Genomic DNA, 13119 nt, shown 5'->3' with positions numbered 1-13119 from the left:
AAGTTTATTTTCTGACCATGGCACCTTATTTTTCTCATATGAGAACACTTTTATTTTCTTCTTAGATATTATTATACAACTAAGCAACTCAATTTATTTATTGTTAAAATCATACTATGTGTTTAAGGAGAAATCTTTTCAGTAAGTTCTACATACTAAGTTCTAATAAAGATTAGAATTCTTAAATTCTAAAAACGACTTAACGGTTGCTAATGTCACTGGAGAATTTTGTAGATATCTACAAGTAATTACAATGTAATTCTAATATACTAGGAAGAAAATAATCACAAAAGTTTAGACTTTTTCATTGAGGAATCATTAAAATAGTACTATTAAAATGTCTCTCCATGGCTTAGAGGTAGGTTTAGCATGTACAAAATGTAAAACTTCCCAGTTGACTATTTATAAATTCATAAGCTCCAGAAAATAAGCGTTCTTTGGGATTCATCACACTAGAATTCTAGATTTATCAGTATTCATTGAACAATCTAAATTTATTTTAAAAAATAATGTTAAGTTCACATTTCAATAATGACTATAGAAAATAAACAAAGATGAAGATATAATGGCTTCCTTCTGATATCTAATGTGATTTAAAAAAAAAAACCCACAAATATAAATTTTCACTCCAGAAACACAAAGAAAAAAAGAACTTTTAAAGATGAAGAGCAAAATATAAACATAGTAAAAATAAGAAGCAAATTATTTAGTTATTGTTATTCTTAGCAGTACATACTAAACACATTCTTTTTTTCATATAAGTTTTATTGTAATAGAAGGGTTACATTATATTCACCAGATAGAAGATGCATTACTTCACAAACATTGATACCCTTTCTCATGTTTTGGACCCATTTCTGTCCCCCTACCCCCGTCCCTCATCTTGTTCCCCCCCCTTTCCCTATCCTATTTCAAATAACCAGATAAACATATATACAATGTATCAGGTTAAACACATTAATTCTTTAAAAGATTTTTGTCCCTGCTCTTTATTTTCTTGGTACTAAGGTTTTTTAAACTCAAGGCTCCTTGTTTGCTGAGCTGCGCAAACAAATAAGCCTGAGTTTCAAAACCCTGGAACTTTTTACCACTTGTACCAAATTATCACTTCGGCTTTTTGCTGTTTATTCAGGAGATGGAACCTTGCAGACCTTTCTGCCTGGGCTGGCTTCAAACAGTAATTGTGTGAGTAACTAGGATTACAGGCGTGAGCCACCAGCAGCATTGTAAACAAACTCCTGTTTTAAAAAAACCTCTTTTATAACTGATCATCAATTTCTACTTTCATTTTTGTTTCCTATTATTTATTTGACCAGGGTTTTAGTCCATGCCTGCCTGCCTGCCTGCCTGCCTGCCTACCTTCCTTCCTTTCTTTCTTTCTTTTTGCCACTAGGACATAACTTATTTATTTTTTTTCTTAATTTGTTAACATTGATTTTTACATCATATTTCAACTGACATGTTTAACAAAAAAGTATTCAGGAAGGGAATCTCTATAATGCCTTTATTTCTTTTACTTGGATTACTTCAATTATCTTCTAATTTGGGTATCCAATCTCTACTTATTCATCTTTTCTTATGAATACAAATACACACACACACACACACACACACACATATTTGTTGTTGTTGTTATGTTTTTGTTGGTCGTAGGGCTTGAACACTGAGCCTGGGCATTGTCCCTGAGCTCTTCAGCTCAGGGACCCTGTAGCCCTTGAGCAACAGGGCCACTTCTGGTTTTCTGGTGGTTAACTGGAAATAAGAGTCTAATGGGCTTTTGTGTCTGGGCTGGCTTGAACCACAATTCTCAGATCTTAACCTCCTAAGTAGCTAGGATTACAGAAATGAGCCACTGGCACCCAGCTGAAAATATTTTTGAAAATATAAATAAGATCGTTACATTTTCTGTATTCATGACATGTCTTTAAGGTACTATGTATTTAATATTTATTAAACATGTTAATCTTTATTAACTTATAAGTTCTATTGTTCGTGAAAATATTTTCCAAAACATACATATGTTCTTTATATTTCCCTCACTGAAAAGCAAATTGCAATAGCAGACTAAAAAATTAGATCACATGGCAACAGTATGATTTAAATAAATGCAAAAATAGGTTGAACAACATGAGTCACTGGATTTCTCAAAAAATAGTTAAAATAAAGGAGACAAACTTTCCAATAAAATGTCATACTAATAATATATTTGATTTAGCCTACTCTAAGCTGTAATAACTGCATACAACAAATGTTTATATATATATTAAATACAAGAATAAATCAGTTTATCATTTGTTAGCATAAATTACTTTGTAATTAAACAATCACATAATAATTCTGTAATCACTTAAGACATTTCTTAGAATAATTTTAATACTTAAAAAAAAATCTCAAAGCCGGGAGTTTGGCCTAGTGGTAGAGTGCTTGCCTAGCAAGCATGAAGACCCGGGTTCAACTCCACATACATAGAAAAAAGCTGGAAGTGATGCTGAGGCTCAAGTGGTAGAGCTCTAACCTTGAGAAAGTCCAAGGACAGCGCTCAGGCCCTGAGCTCAAGCCCAGGACTGGCAAAAAAAAAAAAAAATCTCAAGACACTGACACCAAAGTGACTTACCTTGCAAACACCCTGTCTTTATTTGCTTTTTCTTTGCCATATTGAACTGACTGGACTTCAGTTCTGCCACTAAAATATATAAACATGCATAACACCTTAAAGAGAATCATAAAATACATAACATTCATATATAAAATACATGATTGTATTATGATTTTGTAAGACATTCTAACAAAAGGATAAAATAGTAAAATAAGGAAAGACCAGACCATATTTTGGTTTTATCTAGATAGATGAAGCTTAATTACAATTGTTCTATCAATGCACAAAGAAATATGTTATACAAACACTTCAATTGATATTATTTCCTTGTTGAGAGTAAGAGAAATAATTTTGCATGACAGAATTCTTGGCAAAAGCCCCCGAGTCAAAGATAGGTTTCCATGCTCAAATCAAACAACTTCCACCAGTCCTGATTGCCCTCCCTCAGCAGGTCTGGGATCTAGCCGATGTCTCCATTACTCCTTAATGGAGGGACTGAAACACGTAGGAGTTCGCATAGCTTCCTTTCTTTGGGCAAACTTTGCTTCCTTTTCTGATCAAAGACACAAAATCTCCCTCCGTATCTACACATGGGCAATTTCAGTGAGTTAGGCACTAGATGTCTTGAAACTAATATGTCTTGCAAAATATGGTATTTATACAGAGGAAGTGATTCTTTTCTGTGGCATAGCAATGTGTTCAAGCTAATTTTGTTATAACAGCTTGGTTTGGGGCTGGGAGTTTGGTCTAGTGGTAGGGTACTTACCTAGCATGCACAAAGAAAGGCCCAGGTTTGATTCCTCAGTACTACATATATAGAAAAAAGCTGGAAGTGGTGCTGAGGCTCAAGTGGTAGAGCTCTAGCCTTGAGAAAGTCCAAGGACAGTGCTCAGGCCCTGAGCTCAAGCCCAGGACTGGCAAAAAAAAAAAAAAAAAAAAGCTTGCCAATGCAGTGGCTCATGCCTATAATCTTAAGTTAACTCAGGAGGCTGAGATGTGAGGATCAAGGTTCAAAGCCAGGCGGGGCACAAAAGGACCTGAGACTCTTACCTCCAATTAACCTCTATAATTATTTACAAATGTAGTTATATAATGTATACATACACATAAGCATCAGTACATGTGAACTGAATGCTGAGCACACAGGCTGTCCCAAATGATACCAGTGTTTGTTTTTTTTTTTTGAAGTGGCTTTTGAACTTTGGGCCTTGTGCTGCTACCACTTGAGCCACACTAGTACTCCCTAGTATGTTTTCTTTTAAACATTGGTAAGTTGAAGTTTCCCCCCAAAATATTATTTCCTCAAAGAAATAGGTAGTAAATAAATTTCCAGTAAGTAGTAGTTTCAATGGGTTAGGATGGGAGGGTAAAATAAGGAGAGGGCATTGCCCAAAATGTCCACTTGGGCCACAATACCACTTCTGACTTTTTCTCAGTATGTGGTACTGAGGAATCAAATCCTGGGCTTCATGCATGCTAGACAAGCACTCTACTACCAGGCCATGCTCCCCTATGCTTGGTATCTTGATTGTAAAAAAGTCAAAGAGATAGGTGCAGGTGGCTTATGCCTGTAAACTTAGCTACTCAGGAGGCTGAGATCTGAGGATCTCAGTTCAAAGTTAGCCCAGGCACAAAAGTCTGTGAGACTCTTATCTTTAGTTAACAACTAGAAAACTAGAAGTGTCAAAGGACAGTGCTCAGGCCCTAAGCTCAAGCCTAGGACTGGTTGAAAAACAAAAACAAAAACAAAAACAGAAAACCTGAAGCTCTAAATATAGTTTATGTGATGACCTTAATAAAACTTTTAAAGTATCCCATTCAACTTCAGTAAAGTACAGATTTTCAGACCACAATCTCAGTTCAAATACTACATTTTTAAAAAGTGAACTGAATTGAAAAGTTGAGGGAGGGGGAAAGCAAGGGGAACGGCAGGAAGAACTCTGTCTGCTAAGGCAGAAGGAAGAGTTCTACCAGAGGGTAAGTCCTTGTTAGCAAAGTCTATGAGATTCTTATCTCTAATTAACAACCAAAAAATCTAAAACTAAAACCAGAAATAAAAATAGCTACCACCACTACCAACACTGTAAGTGAAGGTGGCTCAAGTGGTAAAGTGCTAGCCTTGAGCAAAAGAGCTGAAGGACAAGTACCCAGGCCCTGAGTTCAAGATCCTGTGCTAGCACACATACACACATACAAAAGTAATTATACCTTTATACAAAATATATCTTGGCTTTTATAAATGAAATAAAAGTGCCTTGGAACAGTTAGCTAACAAACACAAGAAAAAGTACAACATCTGTCCAGAGTATAAACAAGTAAATGTGGCTGTTACTTTGGAAAATAGTGACCAGAAGTACAGACAATGGAACAAGTTTCTCAAGCAAAGTCTCTATCACAAGAGTTCACAGAACACAATACTTTGGGGATTTTGACTCAGTAGGTTATATGACTAACAATGATTTCATTGCTCTAAAAACTAGGCCTTTATTTCAAAGGGAAAGAAACAGTCCAACAAAATAGTCTAAACAAAAGCAATACTTACCAGTACCGGAATTTTGAACCTAATGTAAAATAATGTGCAAAGAAGTTCTTTTGAGGTGGAAGTGGTCTGTCCAAACGGAAGAATGTGTGATGTTCTACACATGCTTTCCACAAATTTTTACATGCTCTGTAGTTCACCATATTAAATCCCAGTAATGTTTCTCTAGACTCGTGCTGTAACAAATGACAAAATACAGAGAATACAAGGAAAACCTCAGGATCTAATGCTCCACTTTATTTCCTTTATTATAGCCTATCTTTGAACACATTCATCCTCAGGATATTTTATGTTTATCAACAACAATAAAAAACAACGAAATAAACAAAAAGATCTGAAAATGTGGACCAAACTTAGTAATGTCTAAGAACTTCTTTCTTAAATGACAAAAATATATTCAAAATGTATTGTCTATATTTCAAAATGTAATTCTTGTTCATAGATTAAAGTTTGTGCCAAGGGTAGTTTAATTTGACAGAAATCATTTACAGAATAAAATTGCTTAGAATGGAATACTTTATGTTAGTACAATTTGTTGCACTTAACATAGAAAAAAATGCTTCAACATAGGGAAGAAATAAACTAAAACTAAATACTCAGGTCTCCTAAAATGAAATAAGTTTATGTACAAAAGGAAGTGCTAAAGTTTCAGTAGAAAAAAAAATGAAAAGTATATACAGAGTATTCAGTCACTACCATCATGAATGACCCTGGGTTTAACAAGGAACATCATGTATGGGATAGCTTCTAACTTTAAGAGACAGATAAAATAGCTACAAGAAATTCAAGTTAGAACCATGTCCATATCAAAGAAGCAAATACACCTGATCATAAAAAGTTAATTAATTCAGTAAGTAGTCAGTAACTATATTAACTGCATTTCCATTTGTAGTGGTAGAAAGTTCTGCCATGAATAAATAGGTATTTTTAAAAAATCCCTTCACTTCTGTAAGTAATTATCAGATCAACACTCACCAACTCTTTTCTAAGTTGAATAAAAAACTGCTTGCACTTAAAAGAAATTTTTACAATCTTCAACCTGCCAAAAAGATAATTGACATATTTAAAATACAGAAGATAAAAATATGAAGAAAACTTATAACAATGATCTTTTATGTGTATATTAACTATTTTCTAAACATTTTATCATATACTCTACATAATAATATATTAGTGATAAATTTTGGTGCTTCATTGAAAACAAATAAAATCTATGTGTTCAAATGAGGAACATTTCATCAAAGAATCTAATGTGAACTATAAATTTCCCAACTGTTTACCTAGGAAAATATTCATGTTTCAAAAACTTAGATATTCAAGCAATACATAGCATAGTCATTAACTCTTTAAAACTGTGTTATACATAAAAAAATAAAATTTCCATTTTTGGCAAAATCCTAAAAACATATTTTTATCTGACTTTAAGAAAACATAACCCTTCTATTAATTACAATAAAAAATATATTAAAAAAAAGAAAACATAGTCTAGGGCCAGGAGTTTGGCCTACTGGTAGAGTGCTTGCCTAACATGCACTACGGCTGGGGTTCAATTCCTCGGTACCACATACACAGAAAAAAGCTGGAAGTGGTGCTGAGGCCCAAGTGGTAGAGCTCTAGCCTTGAGAAAGTACAAGGACAGTGCTCAAGCCCTGAGCTCAAGCCCAGGACTGGCAAAAACAAAAAACAAAAAAACGTAGTCACTTTTCATGTTATAATTCTACATTGCTTTCTTTTAAATAACACTTTTCAAGAATCATTAGTATCATCAGTATGATTCAAATAGATTTTCCTCCTTACTATAACCAAATACATTTTTAATACATGTTTCTTGACCACCTACTAGTAAAAAAAAGACCAAATATTACTCAGCAAAACTTGCTTTATGACTGTCCCGATTTTTTGATGTATTTTTATGGTAATTTGATCTTATGGCTACTGACCATGGCACTATCGTCCATCAAGAAGCTATGAAAAAATCTTAATATGTTTTAGACAAAGTAATCACATGAAGAGGCAAATAAAATGCTTACTTAGAGTGGCAGAAAGGGTATGGTATGTTTTTGGGCTTGAAATTTTATTTTACTTTTATATCCTGAGCTTTCATTGGACAAGGATATAAAAGTATAGGAAAGGGGTGGGGAGGAAGAAAGCAGGAGAAAAACATGGGAGGGGTCTCAATGTTCAAGAAAGAATGTACCCATTACCTGACAAATGTAACTGTAAGCCCTCTACAAATCATCCCGACAATAAAATACAGGAAAAAAAAAGCATGTCATATGTCTGTTACTTTCAGAAAGTGAAAAAAAGAATGGTTAAAACACAAGATTGTATTTATAGAAAGCAAGCCAGACAGATATCTCAAGTTTAAAATCCTATAAAGAGCTACATATATTTTAGAAGTTATAAATTAATTTCTTCTTAGATTCATAACACAAGGAAAAATTAAAACAATAGAAAACTGCCTAGCAAATACAAGGCTCTGGGTTCAAATCACAAATGGAAAGAAAAACCAAGCCATTTTATAATAATAAAACAAAATACTACATATAGTATTTAATTTTGAAAACACAGGAAATTTAATTATCATTGTTTTAAGCCACATCACCTGAACAGTACTGATTCCTGATTTGACATTTACATAAAATGTAATGTAAAAAATGAAATTAATTTCTATGTGTCATATCTACACTTATATGCAGGGACTATGTCTGGTCATTTTGCATTTCTCACTGAACATGCTAAAATTTCAATGACACAGGACATATTTAAAACATGTGAAAATAAGCACCAAATGACCTCTGATTTTATTAGCTTTACCGATTTGTAACAGATTCACAATAGATTCATACGCAACTGAATTTACCAATTTCAGGTGAATAAGAAGTTCAGTTGTATAACCACTACCCACAACAATCATCACATCACCCCAAGAAGGTTCCTTGATGCCACTTATAAATTTACTTTTCTCCTTATTGTAACCAGATAAATTCAGATACATGTTTATTATCTTTCAGGGACTATTATCAATAGTCCTTGGGAGTTTGCTGATTTGAGCATTCTATAGTTTCATAGAAATAGAAGTAAAAAGTAATGTAGTCTTTTGGCTTCTTATTCCTGTCATAACAAATTGCTATCCTCTCCTATCCAAGTAGGAAGTATGAAGTATAAGCTATTCCACAGAAGCAGACTGGTAATATTAAATTAATTCAATGGCCATTTTCTTAGATATAAATGAGTGTTTTTGATGGTAGTGGGGGACTAAAACTTGGGGCCTTTCTAGGCTGGTATTCTACCATATAAGCCATACTTTCAGCTAATATAAATTATATTTATTAAAATAGTAATAAAAGGAAAAGTATTGATAGAAGCTCTTACCATGGAAAAGTATTCATTCGTACCCTGTTCTTATATATCAGAATTCCTCCTGACATCACTCCAATCATAATTTCATTGTTACTTTGATCCTTCAGTAAAAATGCAAGCAAATATAAAATTAAGATATACTTTTGAAACAGGATTAATTTTATTAACACAATATGACATTTTCAAAGATAATATAGAATTGCTTATGAACACAACTAGCAATTTTTACTTAGTAAAAACAAAGGACAAATTTCAAACCAACTTAATGTCAAATTATTGAAATTCTTTACTCTAAATAAAAAATAACCTCATAATTTTTTTTGGGGGGGGGGTGGGTCATGGGGTTTGAACTTGGACTGGGTCCTGTCCTTGAGCTGACGAGTGTTCTTTAGCTCAAGGCTATACCACCCTACCCTAGAGCCAAGCCCCACTTTTTCAAATTTTTCTAGAGGTTAATTGGAGATTAGATTCTCAAAGTCCTTTTGTGTCCCGGCTGGCTTTAAACCTTGATCCTCAGATCTCAGCCTCCTGAGTAGCTAAGATTACAGGCATGAGCCAACCACCCAGCTAATCTCACAATTCCTTTCTTTCTTCCCTTTTTTTTTAGGGTTTGAAGAAATTTATTAAGGTGTTGCAGCTAACTCTGTGACCCCAAACAGGGCACTAGATGGGCTTAATAAGGTAAACACCTCAAATAGGTGTGAGTTGCCAGGTTCCGGTGTAAGGAAAACATCTCCTTTCAACCAAAGGGCTTTTACAATGGTAATTACACATTACTCAGCAAAATGAAGCTCACAACTTCTTTATTTATTTATTTATTTATTTTATTTTTTTATTATTTATTTTTTTATTGTAATTAGTAAAAGGGTTACATGATATTTGCCAGATAGAAGGTGCATTAATTCACATACATTGATACCCTTTCACATGTCTTGGTACCCGTTTCCCTCCCCCCCCACATCTCACAACTTCTTATAACAGATGAAAATTAACTTTGAAACAAGTCTTTTTTTTAAAACCTCTTTCCCTGAAATATTCTACAAGCAGTAAAATACAGCCTAATGCAGCATGCCTAGCTTTACCTCTCAAAACTTAGTTGTTCAGATATAATTAATAAAAATATAAAGAGGATCTTATAATTACGTTCCCAAAACAAATCCATTACATTGTAGTTTCAATAATTTCTGCCTAAATAAAATCTTATCAGCTACATAGGGCAAGACATGATAAGGTGAAATGTGACTATGTATTATCTAACTGCTCTTTTCTCCTCAGTAATAACAAGCACTACTTACTATACACTATTACTAGTATCTTAAATTGGTTTCCAAAGGATATCAATTAGAAGTTTGGAGCAAGATGACAGATAAAGGGCATGAAATAGTTTTAAGTATATGCTCTAAATTGCACTTTGCCCCAAATATCATAAAACATCAGAGAAATCATAAAGAGAAGAATCTGCAATAGTTGAAAACAATAATTAATGGACCTGACATTTTGAATAATCCTTAGAGTGATTCCCAGAGAGGATGGAAAACTTCAAAATAAAAATGGTAAATGTTCTGTTGTTTTGTTGTTCTTTTCTGTCTTCCTTATTAACAATGGAAGGATAAAGTAAGGAAAAACAGCATTCTAAGCATATCAAGAATCACAAATCGTAAAGAAATTCTTAGTTTACTTCAAATGTTGTTTTTCCTTTTCTGTGTCTTTCTTCTTCATTTCAGTACTCTTTTGATTGAAAGAAAGAAGTAACAATTATTCCATGTTACTTAATCCTTTCATGGAATTTAACATTTTTTTTTTTTTTGAGAAGAGGGTTTGCCTAGTATGTATTAAACCCTGAATTCAATCCCTAGCAACACACACACACACACACTTTTTTTTTTTCTGAATGTAGGCTTTCGACACAAAGGAAATTTACACTTACCCTTGCATAGTAGAATTCAACTCCATAGAGTTCTAAGGTACGTGCTGTATTTAGGTAATTGAATTCTGCTTCTGCAGGAGACGAGCCTCTATAAAGAATGATTAGGTCAAAAATTAGATTCATACCAAATTAGAAAATAGCTGGGTGAGTCTGGTGCTGGTGGCTCATGCCTGTAATTCTAGCTACTTAGGAGTCTGAGATCTGAGGACTGAGATTCAAAGGTAGGCCAGGCACAAGAGTCCCTGACACTCTTATCTCTAATTAATCACCAGAAAACCCAAAGTGCTGCTGTGGCTCAAGAGTAGCCTTGAGCTGAAGAGCTCAGGACAGCACACAGGCCCAGAGTTCAAGTCCCACAACTGACAAAAACAAACAAACAAACAAACAAACAAAAACAGCCACGTGGGAAAATGAGAAGTCTAAATCTTTTTAAAAATACCATGTAGTTATCCTCTTGGTTCTATATCTAACTTATATTAAGAGCACACTTCCCTATAATCTAAACATAATTTTTCTAACACTTTATTTTTCTAGAAATACAAGAACCCAGCAAGCTTTTTCTTTTTTTAAAAACTATCTGCTTATGGCTATAACAAATAAATTTCCTTTTAGTGGTAATTTAAAAATATATTTTCAGAAGATGGTTCAGACACTATAATTACATTTAAATCTATGTTTTTAAACATGCACATTCTAAGGTAACCTCTAAGACAGTGCTTTTCACAGTTCAATATATAGACAGGGGTTGATTCTTAAGTACAGAAACGCTGAAGACCTTTATAGCAATTGACCAGGATAATTTTATGACAGTTGAATTTAGTGGTGAAAAAACATAACTGTGTTTATGTTTTTGTTTCATTTCTCCATTTTCATCTCATAGGCAATTCATTTTTATTACATATTTCAAGTTATATCATAAATAACATAATGACAGACTGGGGGAACAACACTACTCAATCATTATAGAGGGTTTTAGAAGTACAGTTCTATATTGGGGCAAAGATTCAAATGATTTATATTTGGAAGAATGAAGGGAGAAAGGAATGCAGTCAAGAATTCAATATATATCCTACAAAATTAAGGAAAGTATGTGGGAAAGACTAAGTTGGAAGGGATGAGGAATGGGTGAGAATGTTGAAAGGATTAAGATGGACTGAATTCATAACCTGCTTTGTTAAATGACAACTTCTTTGTACAACTACTTAAAGCTAATAAAAAATAAATATATCAAAAAAACCTATGTTCAATGATTTATAACTATTACACAAATTTTAGTCTTTAAAAGCACATTTACCCAATTTATCTAAAGCACCTAACAACGCTACTTATCTGATGCTATCAGACCACATTAAAGCATAAGCTGAAACTATAAAAGGTATCAGCTGGTATCTTTTATTTACTGGGGAATTATGTATTTGTACTAAAATTACAGAAGTTAAAAATATATTTCTGAAAAGATACCGATAAGAAGTTTACCAAATAAACAGAGAACAAAATAAATTCTTACATATGTTGTTGATGCAATTTTGCAACTTCTTTTTCAAAATCTTGAGGTTGACTAGGAATGAAAGAATACTCAGAGAGGTAGCCTGGCAAGTTTTCTGACTGATTGTAGTCTCCAAGTTCAGCTAATAATTAAAAGAAAATATTCAGACTTCAATTTCAATATCTCTGTGGAAGTAAAATACTTATCAAAAAAATTTTTTTAATGATGCAAAGTTTGAACTCAGTCTCACGTTTGCTAGCCAGACACTTTACCACTGGAGCCACACTGTCAGTCCTTTTTGGAGTTCGGTATTTTCTGAGATAGGGTCTTATTTTATGCCCGGGCTGGCCTGGACTGCAATCCTTCTATTTGTGCTTCCCATGTAGCTAGGCTGACAGGCATTCACCAGGGAGCCCAGCTAGTGGTACAAATAGAGATGGACTCTTTTTTAATTTTTTTTGCTTGAGTTGACCTTGATCCATAGTCTCCTGATCTGGGCCTCCCAAATAACAAAGATTACAGGGCTTGAGCCACTAAATTGGGCAATATGTATGTGTATACATATATTTCCCTCCCCCCCCCTTCTTTTTTTTTGGTCGGTCAGGGGGCTTGAACTCTGGGCCTGGGCGCTCTGCTGTTTCTGAGCTCTTCAGCTCAAGGCCACTGCCCTACTCCTGGAACCACAGCGCCATTTCTGGTTTTCTAGTGGTTAATTTGAGATAAGAGTCTCATGGACTTACTTTAGTGCCCAGGCTGGCTTTGAATTGCCTATAACAAACTAAGTTGGAGTAATTCCTTTAACATTCTTCTAGGTCTCCAATAATTTTAGAGAAAATTAGTTTCTAGAATCAAAGTAATTGCTAATTGGAAATTCAGTCTTCTGAAGTTTCTATTTTCTGAACAATACCATGTCTAAAAGAGTTCCACATTAAAGGCAGTCCAAAAGGCCTTAACACTGCATGCTACTGAACTTAAAAAAGTGGGTATATACTTACATTGAATAGCATATGAAGCTAAAAGCGCTGCAGTATTGTAAGGACAAGGTAATCTAACAAAACAAAACAAAATACATAACCTATAGTTAAACTAGTCATTTTAAAATTGTTATTATTTATGCTATTCACACATAAGTTTCTATGTGACTTAAATGTTTGTGCAAAAACATTATATTTATAATAAATCAACATTCTCACATGAAAGGTAATCAC

At 33.7% G+C, this 13119-nt stretch overlaps 1 protein-coding gene across 4 annotated transcripts in view; it reads right to left on the bottom strand.

Moving 5' to 3' along the window:
- Positions 1 to 13119, bottom strand: part of Ptpn4 (protein tyrosine phosphatase non-receptor type 4) — a 113729-nt gene that overhangs the window by 38173 nt on the left and 62437 nt on the right. For all 4 annotated transcript variants that reach the window (XR_016537270.1, XR_016537271.1, XM_090342955.1 and 1 more), the window contains exons 7-13: positions 12907 to 12959; positions 11933 to 12053; positions 10426 to 10513; positions 8511 to 8599; positions 6111 to 6174; positions 5139 to 5311; positions 2615 to 2683 (exon numbers count right to left, since the gene is read on the bottom strand). Coding sequence is in view for 2 of the 4 variants with exons in the window: in XM_090342955.1 (XP_090199081.1) it covers positions 2615 to 2683; positions 5139 to 5311; positions 6111 to 6174; positions 8511 to 8599; positions 10426 to 10513; positions 11933 to 12053; positions 12907 to 12959 (657 nt within the window). In the remaining 2 variants the exon portion in view is untranslated. The remainder of the gene's footprint in view (positions 1 to 2614; positions 2684 to 5138; positions 5312 to 6110; positions 6175 to 8510; positions 8600 to 10425; positions 10514 to 11932; positions 12054 to 12906; positions 12960 to 13119) is intronic.

This window comes from Megascapheus bottae, chromosome 12 (assembly GCF_031878675.1).
Source record: "Megascapheus bottae isolate mThoBot1 chromosome 12, mThoBot2.hap1, whole genome shotgun sequence".
Taxonomy (NCBI): Eukaryota; Metazoa; Chordata; class Mammalia; order Rodentia; family Geomyidae; genus Megascapheus; species Megascapheus bottae.
Note: the sequence above shows the minus strand (reverse complement) of the source record. Positions and strands in the feature narration are given on the sequence as shown.